This window comes from Haliaeetus leucocephalus, unplaced genomic scaffold, assembly GCF_000737465.1.
Source record: "Haliaeetus leucocephalus isolate CR32 unplaced genomic scaffold, Haliaeetus_leucocephalus-4.0 Scaffold328, whole genome shotgun sequence".
In the NCBI taxonomy this organism is placed as follows: Eukaryota; Metazoa; Chordata; class Aves; order Accipitriformes; family Accipitridae; genus Haliaeetus; species Haliaeetus leucocephalus.
In genome coordinates this window covers 654,997-677,037 of record NW_010972764.1, presented here as the reverse complement: position 1 = coordinate 677,037, position 22,041 = coordinate 654,997, and the positions used below count along the sequence as shown (strand labels likewise).

General features: G+C 38.7%; 1 protein-coding gene across 1 annotated transcript in view; it reads right to left on the bottom strand.

Moving 5' to 3' along the window:
- ADCY2 (adenylate cyclase 2 (brain)) overlaps positions 1-22,041 on the bottom strand; it is a 241,679-nt gene that overhangs the window by 20,323 nt on the left and 199,315 nt on the right. Inside the window, exons 17-20 of the mRNA XM_010571469.1 lie at positions 15,102-15,239; positions 5,720-5,839; positions 3,447-3,601; positions 1,768-1,867 (exon numbers count right to left, since the gene is read on the bottom strand). Of these exons, the coding sequence (XP_010569771.1) occupies positions 1,768-1,867; positions 3,447-3,601; positions 5,720-5,839; positions 15,102-15,239 (513 nt within the window). The remainder of the gene's footprint in view (positions 1-1,767; positions 1,868-3,446; positions 3,602-5,719; positions 5,840-15,101; positions 15,240-22,041) is intronic.

Below are 22,041 nucleotides of genomic sequence, written 5' to 3'. Positions count from 1 at the left end.
CAAGTGCCACTCAATGGAAGTAGCAAGCAGAAAGCTTAAAAACAAGAAGACGGACACTTCCACTTGACTTTTTCTCAAATTGTGAAATTCATTCTCAGACAGTGTTGGGAAGACCAGGAAGATCAAATGGGTTAAAAAGGGATCAGACAGTGTAACAGGAAGCAGAGCAGCCAATAGTTATTAAACGTTGCCACAGAAATGCCGACTGGCGGAAGGTGGGAAGCCTATGTCCCTGGAAGCGTCAATTTATGCAGGTTCCCTTCCTCCCCTATTCTTTTCCCAAGCATTTGCTACAAGTCAGTATCACTAACAGTAACTTAACATGACAGGTCTTATGCCAGGTATGTATTAAAATTAGTGCATAACATTTTCTAGTTATCATCTAGACTTTGCCTGAGAGCGTTTGAAAACACAGAGGTTTTCTCCTCCTTCTTTAATGGAGAATAAATTAGCAGAAAAATCAAAGGCAAAAGACTGATGAGCCTCAAACAAGTGACATCACAACAAAGATCCTAGACTACAGTTCTGAAAACAAAGACTTTTTCCATTACAGCATCATTTTTCAGTTGGTGTGACAGGGAACAACACACACACTGTTACTGTATGCAAAAGCAACTTTCTTGTTGACATGACTGAACCCCCAAAGAAATGCTCTCCTTGCCCAGTGAAGATGACATTCCTTCTCTCCTTTTTCCTTGTTGTTGCATTCACTACCTTCATCTGACACCTTGGTTGACAGGGACTAAAGGTTCTCAACTGGCGTGCTGAAGTACTTATCCCTCTTTCCGAGTGGAAGTAGCTGTGCTCCAGCCTCACTCTGCTACTATCATCAAATGAGCAAACTCTAATACGGTGCTGGCAGCAAGGCAGATGAAGACTGCTATTTCTAACTCAAGAAGGATGTTCCCCACTACAGCAAATACTGGAAAAGCTGCCAGATAAGAATTTTTTGTCTAGTAACCTGCGGGGCCTGCTTGGCAATTTAAATGACAGTCATGTTTTGGGGAATTGTAATGTAAATGAGTGATTTAAAGACAGTCTTCCCAAGGCTGCAGGCTATGGTGGTACAGGCTGTTCATAACATCTCACATGGATTGCCTCTTCCATCTCGGAGCCCTGTCTTGCGCACTGCATTGTTCCTGGCACAACCGGCTGGAACTGCAGCTTTTAGCCATGGATCATGGACAGACCCGAGGATTTAGAGAAAGAACTGCCCTTACACCTGCCCTCACCTTTGTAGAGAGTAAGACCACTGATACCACGTTTGTCCTGAAAAAGCACAACTGGGTAATAAAAAGAGTAGCTTCCTGTGGGGTCATAGTTTTAGTGCAACTGTGGCCTCAGCATGGGGTACACTTCTGTGTGCATGCTACACTGTTTCTGTGTCTGCATCAAATGATAATAACTGCGAAGAAAATAGCTTGTAATTAAGCAACTAGGGAGACAGCAGATGGATGCAGACAGATGGGAGCACACTAGGAAGCTATGAGACAATACTGGTCAGCATGACAAGCAATAGTCACAGCACACCATCAGCATAGTGTCTACAGTCTCAGTGACAGTTATTGGTGAGTTTTAAGGGCATACTGGAAGGTAATACAGAAAATAGCTTTTTAGATGCTTCTGACAATACTTTGCAAGGGTGTGGGGCAGAATGGAATAAAGGTGTTTGTCAGAAAACCTGAAAAATGTTTGAGAGGGTGGCAGGTTGCATGTGGAGGCTGGCATTGTGTCCACTAATGCAGATGAAGGAAGTATGCATCTTACCTGTCTACCCAAAACCAGTAACGTGACAAAGAATATAAACAAAGAAATTGAGCCCATTGTCTTCAGGTCTTTCAGTATTCCTGGCCTATAAAATAAAAACGTAAGTAAAGCAAGCTGCCTAAAAGTTAAAACAAAATTACTTTAGGACAAGAATAAAACTGCAATTTATACTACTTTCTGGTATGTAAACTAAGACCACTTAAATACGATATACTTTATTATTTGATGAAATATTATTATTTCCATAATGAAGTTTTAATTAATTCTACTACATTCTGTGCAAATGTGCCTGCACTTTGAAGTCCAATACTAAGATGAGGATTTAGCAAAAATAGTATCTTTGTTTGCTTACAAATGGAGAGCATTTGGTGCTTATTCTATACAGAATTCTGAACATTCTATATATTCTGTATATTCTAAACAGAAAAAAAAAAGATTTTTTCTGCAATAACACTACTTCCATAATGGAGAGCTGGACCATATCCAGTGAATGTGAAGAAATGGAAACTAAAGCACCCAATTCCCAAGATGACTTTTCATCTCAGAATTAGAGGAGGCACAAACTAGATCTTGTACAGAATTTATTAAAATCTCTGTTTTGGGAAAAGACACCAGAGGTAATGGGAGACAATTCACACTAGCACTCTCCTACTGATGCCACTGAAAGAAGAACCTTGATGAGAAATTTAGGAAGGAAAATACCAACACACAGCTTGACTGGCAAAACCAAGGCTGCCAGAAGCACATGCTAAATCTAACCTGTCATGTGGTATCATCACAGAGATATCCTTTCCACTAATGTAATGGAAACACAAAGACCTGGGCTTGTTTATTTAATCTTTAGATTTAAGCGCAAAGAAAACATGCACTTTTTGTAATTCAGATCCTTTTCCACAGTTGTCTCTGTGTCCTAAAGAACTCAAGCAGTTTAGAGCACAGGAAAAAGGATACTGAAACTCTGCTCTGAATATTCAGTTTTTCTGTTGTGGCATATGCACTGCACACTCAGCCTACATAGAAGAGAATCACCTTTTTCTTTTGAAAATGAGGTAGAAATTACATGTGTCCAAAAAACATTTTACACAGCAATACTTAGAGTAATAATTCTGGTCTTTTGTAATATCACCTATAACAAAGACTTCAGCAGTCTCACTGAAAATTTAACATACAAATTTGCAAGCACAGCAAAAAAACAATCCAAAGTGTAAGTCTACTATTTTTTTCAATAGCTAAGACTGAATTTGTAAAGTTTTAAGACAATATACTAGTTCCGAGAAAGTTGATTTTCTCTGGCTTGCAGCAAATATGCTTTAACAGCCATAATTATATTCAGCCTTAGGCCTTAACAACCTTAATGATGACTTCTTCCTAATGTTCTTTATTACAAAAACGCAAATTAAACCATACTTTATTTGCTATAGTACGTGATTTAAACACCTTGCCCACACTTGTTTATTTTATCCTAATGCTCTCAGGTGTGACATTAAATCATGTATTAACAGCAGCATGACAATGATTATAAACTGTGACTTACAGATTATGTAGCCAAACACATAAAAAAAAAAAAAAATCCGTTCCATGACTTAAGAATTGCCATAGGTAGTATTTAATTTCTATTAATTTCAGAAGGACTGGAATTATCCACCTACCTTCTGAGAGGTGCCATTGCATACATAAATTTGCTGTAGTCATCCAGCATAGGCCCGTGAGTGTGCAGAAGGATAACATTGTAGCCCACCAATGCAATCAACATTATCACCATTTTCAACTCATAATTTATCCTCAGGAAAACAGAACAGGAAATGAGCCCTAATATGCAGCTGTATATAAAATACTGGAAAAGAAAAATCAAATGGAAAATATTTAGAATTTGGCTATTGAGTAGGAAATAAAAAATAAAAATAATAAAAATGCCCTGGCCAGTTTAAAACAAATTATTGACTGACCACTTAAGCACAGAATCTATCACAACATGTAAAGAATCAAAGTACCTGCAACATTATGACTTTCAGATAGTAACAACCAGGTGTCGGTATTTCCTAAAATAGACCCTATTACTTACTAGGCTCCAACTCACCCAAAACTCAGTAGAATCCAGATTATGCACCTAATTTATGCTGCCTAATTTTCATCCTTTGTCACTTTTGACTTACTTGTCTTCAGTAGCGAGGAGTGCCTATACACAGGATACTGCTACTGGTGTTTAAGTCTAATGTGAGAGCCTACTGCCAGCAGACTGACAGAAGATTTATTCCTGTGCCACTGTATGGTTTTCACTCATGCTGGAGTTGAATAAGTACCCAGTACATATTAGTAGCATAAGGGTCAAGGTAAAATGTCTAAAGATCTGAAAACAGTAATTTCATTGCCTATATTTGCAGTGTTTATAAACTGATGCAATACACACAGTTGTTATGAACCTCACAGATATGTAATTTTACAAACTGTAGAAATATGGCTAAGACATGAAGAATATAAAATTATCAACATCCTTCTGTCAAATCTTCTTGATTTATGACTACATAAGAATACATTTAATTGTTAAAAAAAGTTTTTTCTTTCCGATGTCATATATATCAGCAAAAATATCTATGGCTGAAGTTAAATTCCTTGAAAAATATTTTCTCTGGATACTTTCTGGAAATGGATTAGGGCATCAAAATTAATGCTAAAACAGAAATAATACATTCTCACTAGAAACATTATCTTGGTCCTTAGGATACAGCACCTTTGCCAAAGATGCTTGCTGAAAATTACAGTCCTGTACCTTGTACAGAAATTACCTTTTCTGAAACTACAAAGCATTCTATTTCTACATATGCTATTTGCAGATTATTGTTGACTTGTTGATGGCAGTACTTTTGACAGAACCTGAATCACTGTATATTAATTTTGAAGGATCACTGAGAAGAATATTTTTCACTGTACCCATCAGACAGAATTGACCTGCCATCTGAATCTTTGCCGTTACTGTAATTTACTTGCAGATCTGCTTGAAATAAGAAATAGAAATAACGGCTGTTCAGAGTCACCAAAAATAAAACTCTGACGGCTGCATTCCACAGGAGGTCACACTCCAAATTCAGTGTTATGTAAAAGAAGCAGCAACCATTTTTCACTCTGTAAGGCATTCTACTCGTGAAATTAGTTTTCCAAAAAGAAACAAGCAAACAAAAGGCCGTCTTGAATCCACAACTGGATGCAGTTTGACAAAGACCAAGAAACTTCCAAGTGGAATAGATGGTCTCTGCTAGCGTTCCATAGGAATACAAAGACTAGATTGAAAATTTCAGCTAAAATTTCAGACAAGGGTGAATGGATTAGAGAAGAGTGGCACAGCCATACATTTAAGAATGTAGACTCCGATATTGTGTATTGCAATGCAAGATTCCAGTAAGCAACAAGCAGATCAGGAAATGAGTCTGTAGGCAACCCTGCGTGAACAGCCACACCAGGTTATGATGCTTCTTTTTGAAGATGCCACCTTAAACCTTTTCCAACTGTAACTTAAATATATTCAAGGCTATTGTTTCTGAGTGCTCAACACTGCAAATGGATTTTTCAGTTCCTGGAATGGAACTGAAGGAACTGAAATTTCACGCTTTTAATAAAAGAATTTGCGAGTTTAGCAGACGCTTAAAGTATTGTAGCTTGAATCCTTCTCTAACCCTTTCAGCTTTTCAGACTAATGCAAAAAGGTTTGGGTGAGCTATGCTTCTTAGTTATCAGACTGTTTCCTGCTTTTTAATCTGACATTCATTAAAACCTCTATTTTCAGAAGTACTAACCTCCTCTAACTTCCCACTTCCTTCAAATGCAGTTGCAGATGACTGAAAAAATATTAAGCTTTTGCTGCAGTCTTAAAAACTGGTGGGTGTTTAACTTCAAGCAGATACAGCAACAGTCAATTTACTGTAATTGTTGTAAACAAAGAAATGTAAAATGAACTTACCGGTAGGAAAAAACAGTTGTTTTGTATACACCACCGTGTCTGATTACTTGAATTAGGAAAACTTGCATTTGATGAATTAAGAACTGAGGGGAAAGCTTTCACAGCATTATCCAGGAAAAACTAGAGAAAAAACAACATATAATCCATTACCTTGTTAGCTGTTTAAGGTCAAAATAGAGAAGAGAAATGAAGAAGTGGAGAAAGCCTTGCCAGTAATCATTTAACTTTGGTATTTCACTGCAAATTGAAATAGAAAAGGGAAAATGACATCACTTGATTAGTTGTTCCTGCATGCTGAGACAAAAACAACTTTGTTAGCCTCCATCTGACACTTTCCATTTGAATAAAAGACCAAAGGCTCTTTGTTATGTTACTTTCACATATCAGAAGCTCACATACATGAGAGATGATGAAATAAATTCAATATGAATAATCCCTGGGTTTACCTCAACTGAACCTTCTATTTAAACACAGGAAGAATTAAAGAAAGAATAAGATGTCTTTGTTGAAGTTGGTTTACACAGATGTAATCCTTCTTATAGTAACAATGACAATAATATTGGTACTAATGTTATTGAAACGGAAGAATGGAACCAGTATCTCCTGGGTCATCAAATTTAGCCAGTTGATGTCACGGGTAACCACCACCATACAGTACCCTTTGATGTACTGACCCAGTGCTTTCTTCATAAGTTCAATTTGAATACATTAATTCCACTGCTTTGAATCTCACCACTTAAACTGTTTCTGAGTTTAACCAGTATTCATGGCCAGCTCCCCTGTTTTTTTTCCTTCTTGTGCTAATCTCATCCTTTAGCTTTCAGATAGCTCCTTTCTCTCCCTAGTATTTACGTTGCCAATACTTAATGCCATCTCAGCCTTCACTATGCTCAGCAATCTATGTTTTTCTAGTTTCTTCCCAGAAAACAAGCTCTTCATTCCTCTGACCATTCTAGTAGTCACCCTCTGTACATACCTCTTTCAATTCAACCTTCTGGGTGACTAAAACTGTAAAGACACTTCCCAGATTTTATCAGTGAGTTGTGCAATAGCATTAATACTAATTCTACAGAAAATATGTTTTCATACATCCTAGAATGACAGCTCCCTTGCTCACAGCTACAAAACCTTAGTAACTCACCATACCTCACGCAAGTGGGGCTCAGACAGATCATGAAGTTACAGCAGCTTAACACGTTGCTGCACACTGACATAATCCCAACCCCTAACATCGTGCTCAGCAAATGTGAGGTAGTTTTCCTTCGCTGGGGATCACTTAGCTAAATGTGGTTTATACTTACCATGAGTTAAGAGCAGTCACATGGGTGGTTATTGTCATTCAGCTGAGTTGTCATTAAACCCACATAATTAATCAAAATCCTGAAATCATGGCATCTCTACCTGATGATCTTCCAACTTTTATCAGAATTTCTTGTCACTGGTCTGTCAGGCCAACCATAATCTCGCACTCTGTACTAAATTTCATCCTAGTTGTTTTACTCCAATCCTCAGCTGACTTCTTCCTTTCCAAAATCCCAAGCCTCCCCTCACAGACATTGCCTGTCACCTTAATTTCATCAGCGAATTTCACAGTCCCTCTCATATGCTCTATATGAAAATCCACACTGGGCTGACTGTTGCAGAGCTCCACAGGTTGCCTCCTTCTCACCCGCTGTTCTCTGCACGTAGCCTGTTTGTAACCCACCTTTAAGTTCTTTTCCCATCGCTGTCTTTACCTACTGCCCCAGAGAAAAACTGCTCAGTTCGCTCAGAGTAACCAAATCCAATCAAAATGGTTTATTGATTTCCTTACTAACACTAGATCTGGTCAGCCATAGCTCTCTGTAGCCACATCCTGAAAACTTCCAAGGATGGAGCCCCACAACCCCCCTCGGCAATTTTTCCCAGTGCTGTACTACCTGCACAGTGCCTTTTTTTTTTTTAAAGACTATCCAGCCTGCCAGGCTACCACCCATGGTCAGTGCCCCTGGCTACGTTTTGTGGCGCTGCTGAGAAGAGTCTGAAACCAGTATCAACGTAACACCCCTTCAGCAGAAGCAGGACTGGTTACGTGCTCGTGAAGGTGATCAATATGCCACCTGTTACCACGACCGCTTTATAAGAAGTTGGCACGACCTGTGGAGCAACATGCAGAATGGGCTCACCTTTGTTTGTTTGCACTTTCAGGTTGTCTCCCTTTACAAACACGCTGCACATAATTAACCCGCAGTCAGTGAACTATACATTCAGGATCAGTATCAGTAATACGACAGATAAATCACAATACCAGACCCTACAAAATGTTAATAAACACCTACACATTTTGAAACATCCTTCTGTAACCAATCCCGAAGAGCTCTAATCAGGCACAGACGCAGAACTCTAAAGGCTGTGTGGCTTAAACACACACTCTCCCACTTCTGGGAGTGGGGGTTACCCTACTTGCGCAGCAGAGGTAGGTGCTCTAGCTTTACGGGTACCTGCGCTGCTCTGCACAACCCGTAGACGCCCGAGCTGGTGAGAAAGCGCCGGGCGAGCTCCTGCGTGGGGACAGAGCCGAGGCGTGGGTCCCTGCGGGTGCTCCGTGCCGTGCCCCCCCACCTCCTGTCCCGTGGGGGGCCTGCTCCCGCTGCCCGAGGCGGAGGCGTGATGCCGGAGGGGTGACTGGGGGCACTGCCGGACCACCTTTTGGCCGGCAGCACGTTCCACTCGTAGGTCCCCGCCTCCTGTTATGGATCTCCATGCTGGTTTTATACTTTTTTCCACGCTGTTTCCTACTTTGCTTCAAATTCCCTTTGAAGTGCCTTGGTTTGTTTAACCCAGCTGATGCTGGACTTCCTCTTTAACAGGAACCATTTGGGGCAAATGCCCTCCAGACAGCTTTTTAAAGCATTTAATCCCCCTCCCTGTCCCCAACTATTTACACGGACATTCTCATCTTAATAGGTGTTGTTAACCAGGTCATTTGCCAAGGGTGGACAAAGAGAGTCTCCACATCCCACTAATAGTGCATTTACTTTTTTTGCTAACATGAAATAACTGTATTTAGTTTCAGAATCCCATCCCACACACGTCCACAGACTAAAAGATTATGTACCACAAACTCAAACACAATTGTATTACATATACATATATATGTATATATATTAGACCCATTCTTTTCTGTTAAAGCATTTTAATTTTGTTTTAGAGGTTTGTACAGGGCATCTCTGACCTATAAAGGTTACCTGTATACACAGAATGCTATATGAAATGTGGCACATCTGTGAATACATAAATAAACACAGAAAGTGAAAAAAAGGATATGGCAGTGTTGTCATCTCCCATGAGCCAAACAACACTTATTTCTGAATGATGTGTTTGTACTTGTCTTTCTTGTCTCTCATCAGTTATCTACATCTGCTATCACGCTTCAGAGATATATATTGTTCTTCAACATAGTATTTTTTTGTAAGAGACAGCTCAGTCCTACTAAGCAGTCACACCTACTCAAATGACTCAAATGAAAGCAATATTTTTTATGAATACCAATGTTTGCCAGGGAACATCTGAGCACACTACCATTAAATTCTAACTTCATATATTCTAACAGCTTTTTCTTCTCTTGTGTTCATATAATCTGCAATCTTCAGTTGTGAGTTTTTTGCCTCACACAAGGACAATACCTGCTGTGCTGCTATTTCTTTCAACAGGAACCATGTGGTGACAGACCCTCCCCCACAACATGGGATAAGCAAGCTTGTGCATTTCGCTTGTTATCTGACCAAGAATCTGCACAAGACTATGTAATACACTAGGTTAGACCTTACTAAGAACAAAGCCAACCTTCTCACTAAGGTACTTTCAACCCTTCTGTACAATCCAGAAGGCACCAGAACTAAGGCTTCACAATGAACATGGTCCGACAGCCTGTAAACGTGGCCAAGTCGGATGGGTGGTATCTCACCTTACTAAGCAAGTGGGCTTGCTGATTTCCATGTTAATGTGCATAAAATAGCATCCTACTAAGAAGAAGGAAAGGTGGCAAAATTTAATATTAAGTGCACTAATCAAATGCACATTGAATTAAACAATTATGGAATAAACAATAAAACGTGCAAAGTTTCAATAGTTACTGTGTGAATGGGTTGACCCCTTGACAGGTGGGCAGGAGGGAGAGAGCTGGGAAATAGCCCTCCATGGAACTACGGAATCATAGAGTAAAAGGCAAAATTAATTGATTCAAGTACCACACATAGTTCAACTGTGGTCATCATCCTGTGGTAGCACGATGTCATGCAGTAGCCATCTGTAAAGACAAATCCTACTGTCATCTTCCATGCAAAAAGAAGGCATAGGCTTCCCTCAGAACACTAACAAGTGTGCTTTCCCACACGAGCGAGAAACCCCGCAGACCAGGGGTAAGGTCTTTAGGAAGTAGGTGCTCCAGGAACAGTGGTTCCAGAGCAGAGCTGTGCTTAACACCTAAGTAGCAAAAACAAAGGTCTGGTGTGCTACCAAAAAATGCAGCTCAACCAAATTTACAGCTTACGTTTAATTTGATCCCTTCACTGTTTTCTCTTCTTTATTATACAAAATTACACTGGAAATGGACTACAAAGACGAGTATAAAAACCATCTTTGTCGCTGTCCCTCTCTCTCCCTACTACCTCCTTGCCTGTATGAACACGCAACTATACTTTAAATTAATTTTCCACCGTTCCAGAAGAGCTATGCAATCTCCTCAAGACACAATGGTCTACAGTTTTTATAGTGTTGTTGTAAACAAAATTGTTCATGTTTGTGCCCTACTCTTTTGTTCAGCAAAAGATAGAGTGAGAAGAGTATACTTTTAAGTATAGCAGAAGCATGCAGGTCTGCTATCATGTTGAACTAGAGGATTTGCATTTTTCTTAAAACAAAAAAAATGAAGTAATGATGTTTTTGTTCAGCATTGCTCTTTTGTTTGAACCTCTAAGTCAAACATGCAGGACTCATCTTGTTAATTATAAATTTTTCTACCAACTCTCCAAATATCCATGTGGCTGAGGAGAACATTCTTCTCAAAATGTGCATCACTGCTTCATTTGAAGAATGGTAGTTGTTCTGATAGCTGAGTCAGGAATTTATCCCCAGACCCCCACCTGAATGCCCCAAGAATAATAGAGAATCGCAAATTCTGGTATCATTCCTCATCTTCACAAACTCATAAGCAGAAGTTTAAGGAGAGCCTGGAACGCTAAGTACTTACCTAGATTATTAAGGATTTTTTGAATCAATAAGAGGGTGATGCTGAGACATCAGTAAGTTGGAAAAGGATGATGAAGATCCAGAGTACTGCACTGCACTGAATATGATTTTTAGAGCATTTTGTCTCTGGGTTTGTACAAGACTTCTTAGCTTCCAAGTGCTCATGCATCTGCATTATTTGGTGTCCTGTGGTGTGTCTCTTGTTAACAGTCAAACTTATCAAACTCAAGTTGTTTGATAATTTCATTTCATTTTTAATAAAAGTTTGTGTGCTAAGTGAAAATGCATAATTATCTATGTGTTCCCATGTATCCAAGTCCCAGCCTCCCTGCAGAGGCAATATGCAGTGGCAAGCAACTGCCTTGTTCAAAGCTCCCAGCAGCATTTTGTAAGGGAGACGAGGAGCCTGCTGGGCCTTTACAGACTCACATACCATCATGGTCTTTGACACATACGGACTAATGTTCACTTATGTGGGTTCATCTTTGCTGGACTGTGGAGCAAACGATCGTGTGACAGCACGACTCTTATCTCTCCCTACGCACTTGAATGACACCAGAACTGCTGTAAACATTATTTCAGGACAGTTTGAGCCAAGTGCTTGCTATGTCACCTGCTAGTGCATCTCCTCTAGTCCAGTGTACCAAGACTGATACTGATTTTAGTAAGTTTCTTAAATTCTATCTGTAATATGGAATGGATTTGTGATGGGGCCCTGCATGTACCACTTAAATGACATGACTGCAGCTGTGCATTCCCCTTTCTCCTTCCAACTCCTCAGCCAGGTCAAGCTCTAGGCAGTGTTGGTTTATTCTTCTTAAAAGAAATGCATTAGGCACCCTCCAAAATAGGCTCTTCAATGTGCTAGTCACTGTAGGGACATATAACTACAGCGTATCTGCCAAAGAGCTTGCCTATATAAAGATGCAGCACTGAACAAGGTCAGCAACTGTATTAACAGAGTTAGCTACACTAAAAGGAAGGTAAATTAAATAAACCAACTTTCTACTATGAGACTGGAAGCAGGTTTGCTTAATTGTTTGTCATTATTAAAACACGGGATAACAGCCATGACTAGAGGGATAACAATATGGGGCCAATGGCAGCTCGTGCTCACAGACATACATTAAACAATGGAGCAGAAATACTCAAACCTCTGTCAGTCTTCACATTTCTAAAGACATGTTCTTTCAAAGGAGATAGTCCAGTTGTTCAAAATTCACTGGATGACAGACAGGAAAGCAAGTAACATCCTGACTCTGAAAGCTGGTAGTCAGGGCACCTTCCTGGGACAGTATAGCCCTGAGAACCTGTTGCTGTGCCAAGAACCATTCATGCAGTTGATGCAGAAGCCACTGAAGCAAAGAGCTCTTCCAGGGCTCTTTCATCGTGCCACTTGTACTGAGATCACATGAATCCCAGAGGATGGTGAGGCACAATCATTTGATGTATCATATACCATTATTCATTTAGCTTCCAAGAGTCAACCCTGTCCAGCCGTGCAGTCCCATTGTCTCTCCGAGATGTCTGGATTGTTCCCTGCAATACACGTTCTCATGTTCTATTTAACGCAGGTCAGCTTGGAAAAAAAAGTCTTCCTCAGCCATTGATTGTTGCCCTACTCTGTATAGCAGATCTAATGCTCAATGGAAGCAGCATTAGTCACCCTCTCCCTTCAGCTAAGAAGTATTTGATGCTTATGTCACATTAGCTGTTTTTTAACTTCCCTCCACTGATCATGACTATATACCTCTCAAACGTGAAGACTAGATTCAGATGCCTGCTGAAACAACTAATTTGAAATAAAATTGCACCCCCACTCTTTTCTAATGTCCCTTGACCATAAAGACTGAGCTTTATTTGACATTTTGGTCTTAATTATGATTTATTAGGTGTGGGATGGTTAGACGCTTTTTATCTCCATGAATTCTTAATGGCTACATTTTGCCTTTTTCTTCTGAAAGAGTTCATGGAAATAAATGCAGTTAATGGACTCTGCTATTAAGTACATGTTGCTTGGAGATATAATAATGATACTTCAGAGTCTCTCCCACAATTTGCTATTAATATTAAGGAAATGCAAATTTCACAATCACATTTAAAGTCATTTTTGCTAGTCAAACTATTAAGGTTTATTTTCAAGGTGGGAATTGTACTTAAAATTATCATCTCATGAATATCATGGAACATGATTATTTGTAATACTGCAGTCATTACTGATAAGGCGCAAAGGCTTTAAAATACAGCCTATTAAGTTTTACTGTAACATTCAGTCCACACAAAAGTGGACTTGAACCAATAAAATCAAAAACTTTTTCTAAAAATGATGTACTGAACAACTTTTTTGCTAAAATGTCTTTTACTAGTTGAAGGCAAAATTTGAAGTGGGCTGTACACAATAGTATAACTTCAGTCTAAGAAAAAACAGTTCCTGACCATATCTTCTTTCACACTTTTTAACTTAATAAATAACCATATGGTTGCATGAACTCTAACCCAAAGTATACTTTAAACCCAAGTAGGTTATTTCATTTCTTCTTATACATTTATAGAGTTCAAAATAAGACAAAGTCTAATCTGACCTACATTTTACAAGCTACTCCATCTCTGCGTTTTGTCCTGTAGTATGCCAAGTAATTTTTGCTTGGCTAAAGGTTATCATTCATAAGGGCATATAGTCTTCAGCTACAAGGACAAGAAGTGATGGAGAATCAACTTTTCAGAAGAATTTGTTCCCACTGCTAACGGCCTTCACTGCTAAAAAGTGAGCTTATTTTCTCATTTTCCAGCCACTGCTTCTTTGAATTTTTTCCATACCAGCCTTAAACACCAAATTCAATTAGCTGAATTTTAAATTCTCAAGCATGGAGTTGTTTTTGAGTCTATCTCCTCTCCTTAAAAAAAGCAGGAGAAAGAAAGGAAGATATCTACTTTTCAGTAAAGAAAACCAACAAAACCAAGATTAGGATCATTTGGTAGAAAAAATGGAGAGAAGGTTCTACCAGAAATTTCAAGTGTTCACATTTGAAATCCCACATTACATCATTCTGACAAGTTTAGTACTTACTGTAACAAATGGTTGTCTAAGGGTCTCCTGAAATGTTGTAGGAAAACAAAATAAGACAGTGTAGGTATTATCAATTTTTAAGTCCTTTATGAACCTCAAGTAACAAAAGTGCCAGAAACTCAAGGAAGCGCTAGAGTTGCAATTTCAAAAGCACTGAAGTGCAAATCTCACTCACTTGAAATGTGACTAACATCTATGCATTCACGTTGTAATGAAAACATTACCTAAATAAATATTACGGTTCCTTTTTTGCAGATAAAGAACTGAGCTGGAACACTTTCACAGGTTTACAAACAGAATCAGGCTCAGCCAACAGGGCAAAACAAAGAAAGTTTTTTGATCCCATATACTGCTCATCCCATTAGACAACATATCCTTCAGAATAAACGAGGACATTAAGATTCAGTCTTTAGGCAGACTAATGACAGATCTACTCTGTATTTGCTATAGTCACAAAAGAATAGAATTACATGGATTTTCCCCATTAGGAGAGAAAAGAAAAGCACAGGTTGAAATGCCTAAATTAGACGTAAGGCCTAACAAATTTGTAGTTCAGTACCTTTGAGGTTTTGATGTAACTTTTGAAATTTTTTCCTTTTTCAAAAAAAGAGACAAGCAAATGAAATTCAATAATGTATAAATTATGATCATTTTGTGATCAGCAGAGGAGCATCACAAATCTGAATAAAGCTTAGTTTGTTTCACACAAAGTCTTCCACACATCCTGTGAGGAGATACTTCATCCTTTGAGCAATATGCTGCTTTTCTAAGCAACGCGCAGATGAGCAAGGGATTTGAACAATTCAAACCTGGGATTTAACTATCTTCTATTCCTTATAAATTACATTTTTCTTTAATAAACTTAGCCAGGATCTGAGCTCTTGCTGAGCATCCCATTTGCAGAGGTCCCCATTATACACTATGTTTTCTGTTGCTCTGCTTTACATTTCTGTCTCTGGCAATCATTAACATGTAGGCTCCTGGCATAGTCATGGGCCATAAAGTTGACATCTAAACAAATACTGAACCAAAAAAAGATATTAAAAGAGAAAAAAAACCAAGAAAAATTACCCTTTCTTCCCTTACCATGTTGAATACAGCCATAGTTAATATTATAGCAGTGGTTGTCAATGTAAGAGTGATCCGTGGCCAAGGACGGTTTGCAATTATTCCAGATGATTTCAGGATCCACAACAATGAAGCTGATGCTTTCTTGCTACATTGCTAAGTGCAAAGAGTTTAAAAAAGAGAAAACAAAAATAGCCTTAGTATATTTAAATACTATAAACAAGGGTAGAATTAAGAAGGCTCAAGATTCAGGGCAGCATTAATCTTGAAACATTGTACAGAAATATTCAACTATTATATTCTCATAAGAGTTACAGATCATGATTATACATGAAACCAAATGCAAGTTTAATTAAAATATCTGCCATAATATCAATTCTGTTGAATAATTATAATTTGCAAGTACCTTATTAAATATTCAATATATATTACTAATAATAGGAAATACAGAGTTTACAGCAGTGTCATTACCTCTAATATCAGTAAAAAACAAGCAAACAAACTGACCTCCCCTGCTTCAATTGAAAGAGCAGTATTTAGTAGCCTCTGGAAACTTCAAAATGTAAATAGTGACTCTGCAAAGTCTTTGACAGAGACAGAGGACTCCTTATGCAGGATATAGGCTGTACTCATATCCCTGGCAGTCTACAAAACAGTGCGGTTTCTGTGTTTTTCTTTCATTTGTTTGGAGACTTGTTTGACAGTTTGTGAAAGGTAAGTCAGCAAGGTAAACCAACCTTCCCTAAAACTATCTAGAAAACAAACAACCATTTCATACAACAACTGGACTTACAATTTGATACAAAGAGCATTTAGTGAATAGAAAATTTTTCTTATGTAGTGGCAAAAATTAACAATAAAAAGCTCTGACTCATTTAACCTGCTTCGACGAACACATTGCAATAGCCTCCATTCATACATGCATAGTGCCCAGAGGCACCAGATGCTCACACAAAATAAATAACAATTTGTGGCACATCCAATAAATATTAATTTTCCCAAAACTTCAGCAATGAGGAGATAAGATTGCCTAGAAGCATCTTGTGCCCTTTCCAAATGTCAAATTCATCTATACTGAAACCTCTGTAAAACAGGCAATGAAAAGTTAAGGAACACAACAGTCCCACAAAAGCATTCGCATTTATCAACTCGTTTTCTCTTTTTACTTACTCTATTATCAGAGATCACTTTACCTATTGTTTTCACCCCAGCTACAGCAATCATCAGAGATACAAGCACAGGAAGTCTCTGAAATGAGAACTCAAGCACTAAAAACTACTAAATACAGGACTTAATTTACAGCACTTATCTCTTAGTTCAGGTTCAATAGCTTCGGCACATCATGCTAAATTACACTATTACCCAACACGTGTGATGTAGTTTGCATGAAGGTCTTTGCCATACTGCATGTAACTATTTCCCTCCTAATTACACACTATTTGGACAAGTCCACTATATATCTAGAACTTTTTTACATATTGTTTCCCTTTACGGGGAGTTTTGCATACTGGATTGGACAGATTCTGAATGAATGAAGTCAGTTTTCAGGAAGGGCAAAACAATAATTGGAATCTCAAGGATGGACAAAGAAAAGGGAAAAAATAGGCAGCTTTATATACACATTACTCCTCCCCCATATTAAAAAAAAACACACATAAGCTCAAGGGACCTGCATTTTTGAGCAAGAAACTCCTGCTCAAATTCCTTTTTGAACTTCCAAACCTTGTTCTCCACCCCTAAGTACATAGCAAATATCAAGATAATTTGAATCCACATGTAGATTTGAGAAAAGTTTTGTCATCCTTCCCACTTTATTAAAGTAAAAAGCACAAAGCCTAGATTGCTGCTGTTGCTAGAGAAGGGGAGTGTTCAACTGGATGCAGGGAATGGATTTGTGTGAAAATGAATTATTCAGTCATGCGTCTACTCTGCCTAAAGCCTAGTAAGTCAGGGAGCATGGGTTTATGGCAAATTAAAATAGTCATGAAATCATGCCTTAAATTACTCTTTGCCTGTGGCATAGCACACCTGGAGCTCTACTACAACTTCACCTACATTATTCTGTGATTTTCTTGGGAGCTTAGAAGTAGCTGGATTAGTTAGATTAGGGACAAAGCTAGGCAGGAAAAGTGGGAAAGTATGAGGAATATGAAGTGGGTAAGAAATTATATAGATAAAGCAGTACATCGTGTTCTCCTTTCTGAATTATGTTACAAGGAGCTATACTGTTCAAGGAAAGTCTTTAGGGTAAGAAATTCCAAGAAAAGAAGCTGTTGATGAAAATAAATTATCTGGCCTAAGCCAGATATATTTTATTACGAAATTTACTGGTTTTAGGTTATCGGACTAAAGGATAATCAAATTAAACACAAAGACCTGGCGATGATCAAAAGGACGATAGATGCTAGAACCAAAGTAACCTAATCAGTGAAGAACAGAAGCCACTGAACCTGCTGCTCCTAAGACCATCGAAGGAGAATGTTTCAGACATGGTTTCTGATGGGAAACCTAGCAAGAAGCCTCAACGAAAGAAACTCCCTTTCCAGGATGCGCTGCAGACTAAGGACGATTACTGCCTAAATCGATAGTATGCTGGCACGGGGCAGATAATTTTGCAATGGAGCAGAGAGAAACTTGGGATCATGTGAAACATTATGGAATGTTTTAAGGGCATCGTGGGTATGTGGAAAACTTACAGGATGTTTAGGGGATGGGACACAGGAGAGGAAAGGGAGGGATAAATGTGGATCAGGGAGGAACAAGCACAGGTAAATGGAGAAGAGAGGGGATGAAAGGAAATGTCCGCATGTAAACACTTGTCTAAATGAGTCTACTGCATATTCTTATTAAATTCTATCTCTAACTATCTTCTGTGTAAGTGCAGTCCTTATTCTGAGCCTGCATGTGTGAAAATGCTAGCAAACTTCATACTGGCCTAGATGGCAAGTAGCACAGGATTGGTGCCAGCCACTGCAGAGAGAGATCACCTATGTAAGGCAACGGGAGGCCTGGGTGCCAGTAACTGAAGCATCTCAGACCAGTCCCTGGAGAGACACACAGGGTGTGCGGGGAGTGTGTGTGTGTAACCATTAGGAAACTTCAAGGTGGCCTGGCTGAGAAGTAGGAGATCTGCATTTGGAGAGACCCAAGGTTTGAGCCAGTCACTGCTTAAGGGGGTGCAGAGCCTGGGCATGGATATTGTATTGACTTGAAGTCCATACTGAGTGACCCACAAAGGCGAGCGTGCCTGTGGGTGACCACAGTCAGGGTGTGTGTACACTCCACGAGCAAAGATCAGTCCTGATCAGCCAGAAAGGAGGCACTAGACTATCAGTGTCGATCATATTTACGTGAGTGCTGCTTGTCGTTGTGTGGGTGCTGTAAGAGAGCTGCTCTCTCCATGGATCTGTGTGGTTGGTCCTGTGTGTACGGTTTATGCCTGTGCCCATTAGGAATACGTGCTCAGTCTCACTACCGGTTGCACCTGGGACACGGTACTGACGGCCTCCCATTGACGGGAGTGGGACAGGAGGATCCCCTGCGTCTTTAACTCCAGTGGACCAGGAAGGAGCACTCCCCCAGCTCCTGAACTCCACTAGATCCAACAGGCTCTAGCAGCTCTTATTTTCAATTTCAGAACTTTAAAAAACATGCTTCAGTAACAGATGCAAAACAATGTCATAAAAAAAGATGCTTTCAAGTTTTTCTAGTGGTAAGCAATGTAAATTGATGGTTCCCTCTGAGCAGATGAACAACAAAATTAAGTTTCACACAGAAAATTTCTGTTGAATCCCAGTATATAAATACACAAATGTTGGCATCAAATGATGAAGACTTCTCAGACTTTTCTACTTCAATGCTTCCAATTGTTAAATTTGAACTTTCTTCATTTTTTTAAAGTAATCATTGAAAAAGTTACAGTACAGAATTGCTAGGATTACTTAGCAATGTCCATGCTGAGAACTGCATTTATTGCTGAGGACTGCTTTATCACTTTCCAAGTACTTGTACACTTTTGAACAGACTTATGTAACTTCTGTACCAAAATTCCTTGCAATAATTCTAGATTTCCTTTGTTTACAAGATTTTTATCAGTATCACCTGACTTTGCTAATGTATTTTAGCAAGGAGGAACTAACTGGACTGATTTTCTGCATTTCTTTAACAAGTTCTTTTTCTCCTTCCATTAAAAAAAAGAAGATTTTTATGTTCTCTGGGCAACGTTATCACTAAGAAAAGTTCTGGAGAATAAAAAAAATTTCAGGAAACAATGTATCATTCAGCCAGTGTGATTAATCAATAAAGAAATTCCACTATTCCAGCTGCTATTGCTAAAATTACAGATATTGCTGGCTCTGTCCTCAAGAAAAATGTGTTGTTAAACTGCAACTTCAAGAAGTTGTAGATAGTTATTTCCACTTGTAAAACAGAAGCACACCAGAACTCAGTGATGCATTTCTTGACAGACTGTTTAACGCACAGCTCTGAGTCCTGGAGACAAAGGACCACTGTTTATTTGGTAAATCTGTCATGCCCACCTGGTTTGTTCAACAGATGACAGGTCTCTCTAATAGCAAAGACAGCAGCCTACACAGGTTAAGGCAATGAGGCTCCTGAAAAGAAAATTTGTGACAAAACCCTGATTCACACTAAAAATCTTTAAACCATTGAGTAGAAATTCCCTGGAAAACATGAAAGAATACACTGTTGATCAATAATTCTCTATGTGAATTAACCAATTTGCTGAACTTCATTTCACTTTTAAGCAGTCTAAATCCAGTCCATACATAGTACAACTGCAGCAGTTCAGTACTGCTGAAAATTTAGGGAACTCCTGGAAGCAGAACTGGAGTGGTGGGGTGATCACTAAATTCAGACTCTTAATAGCACTGGCAGAACTATGCAGGTTGATTTTGCTGATTCAATAGCTTACGGCAAACACTTTTTCCTGTAAATGTTATGTCTCATTTGCAATTTTCTTAAGAAAATGGAGAATGACATGAAAGGAAGTAATCATTTCTAGAAAGCATGCAAGAAGGGTAAGACATCAGATCTCAGTAGCATTAGCTTCTGTGTTTATTCTAAGTGGAGCTGGCAGAATATGGTTCAGTGTTTATCATTTACCAACTAGAAATAATAGGTATTTGTAGTATGAAAGGTGACTAATGTATTACCTTTTCATCTGAACACGTTAAATCTGATATGACAGCTCAGCATGATAGTGAGTAATAACTTATTTTGAATATTCAGGTTATTAAAATATATCCTGTGTTGTCTTTCCACACACAAAAACCTACTTCAGCATTTAACAAAATGAATGCTGTCTTTCTGAGTGAGATCAAGGAACTGGTGCGAGAATTAATTGTGACAGCTATGTTGTAGATGAAAGACAGCATCACAAGAGCTGTCACACTTCTCCTTCACATGCTAGCAGAGGCTGGAACACCTTGACTGAAGACCTCTTATTTACAGAAAGCCAGTAAATCACATTTTCTATAGTTCTATTATTGTTCTTTGCATTTTGCATTCAACTACAACTTAACATTTTACTAATACTGATGTTACAAAGAATGGAATCAAGAGAAACAAAAAGCCCCCAAATTCGGGTTTTTTGCACATGCTCATTTTCACTCATACTTGAAGAAGACACCAAAGTGTAAATCCAAAAAACTGGCTGACACTGATTACAGCGACCTAAGCTTGAAGAAGGGTGATTTTTGTATGGAGACACAAGTTTATATTTCACGTACTTTGTAATGGTCAAATTGTTGATAAAAAGGACCAAAGTACTTCTAAAATGAGTACTGTAACATCAAGCTTTTGAACTCCATGGTGGCACCTGTAAATCTAAGCCAGGCATTTTGAATCATACAAAATGCATCCAGGTGAAGAGCCTACTCAACTTATGTTGGATACAACTGGTTTGACAAAAGCTAGAATCTTGAATAAAGAAATAACAGGAAAAACTGAAGTTGGTATCACATTTTTAATTTCACCATACTTTGCAGGGTTTGTTATCCTTCACAAAGGGTCATGTTAAAATGACCATGTGGTTCACTTCAGCTATCTCATTCAAAGAACATGGCAGAGAGCCATATAAATATGTCTTTAGGCACTCAGAGTTCAGTCCTGGTACTTCCTGTGCTGCCTTCCTCATTCAAGAAAATGTACAGTTGCTGTGTTATATGCTATTTTAAGGCAAGATGTTTTAAGTCCCTCCCATCCAAGTTTTTCTTTCACATGAAATATTTAAAGAGCCAGTGGTTTTGAGAAAGAGCAAATCTGAAGGCCTTTTTAAAGACAGTGCTCAGGGCACTAAGCTAGAGGAAGGAGTTCTGAATGGTACGCTCTACGTTGACCAAGTCTTGGTCTCCAAGTAAGAAGGTACCACCCAAAAACAGCCTCATGCAACAGGAGCCCTCATTTGTGACCATGATGCAGTACTTACACATCCTGGACATCACCTCTCAGGTAATATATGTAAAAGAACCTTCAAAACAATCTGGATGCTCTCTGCTTTCATCCTTCTCATTAATTAATGGTAGGGAAAATTGTTTGCATACTGGAGTGTTGGTAGTAGGAAGCACACATGGATATCTCTTTATCTGGAGGTAATTTACAATATCATCTGGGGCAAAGACACTAAAAGGCAGCATTGCCAGATTTAAAAAAAAAATCAAGATAGTCTCACTCATCAAAAAATATTAAAAGAGAAGTTATTGGCACAACAGACATAAGAAACTTGTGGTTTTCACCAGGCTAGGCAACTTCTTCTGTTGTTCACAATCACATAACATGTCATAAACATAAAACTCAAGAAAGAGTAAGGAGAAGGATTTTTGTTACTGAAATCAGTACATTTCTAACGGTTCCTGAAGTCTGAACATAGTACTTTACTGAGTGATGATGGATTTGCCGTTGCAGTGCCTGTGCAAGACACTCATCAGAAGACTTTTAG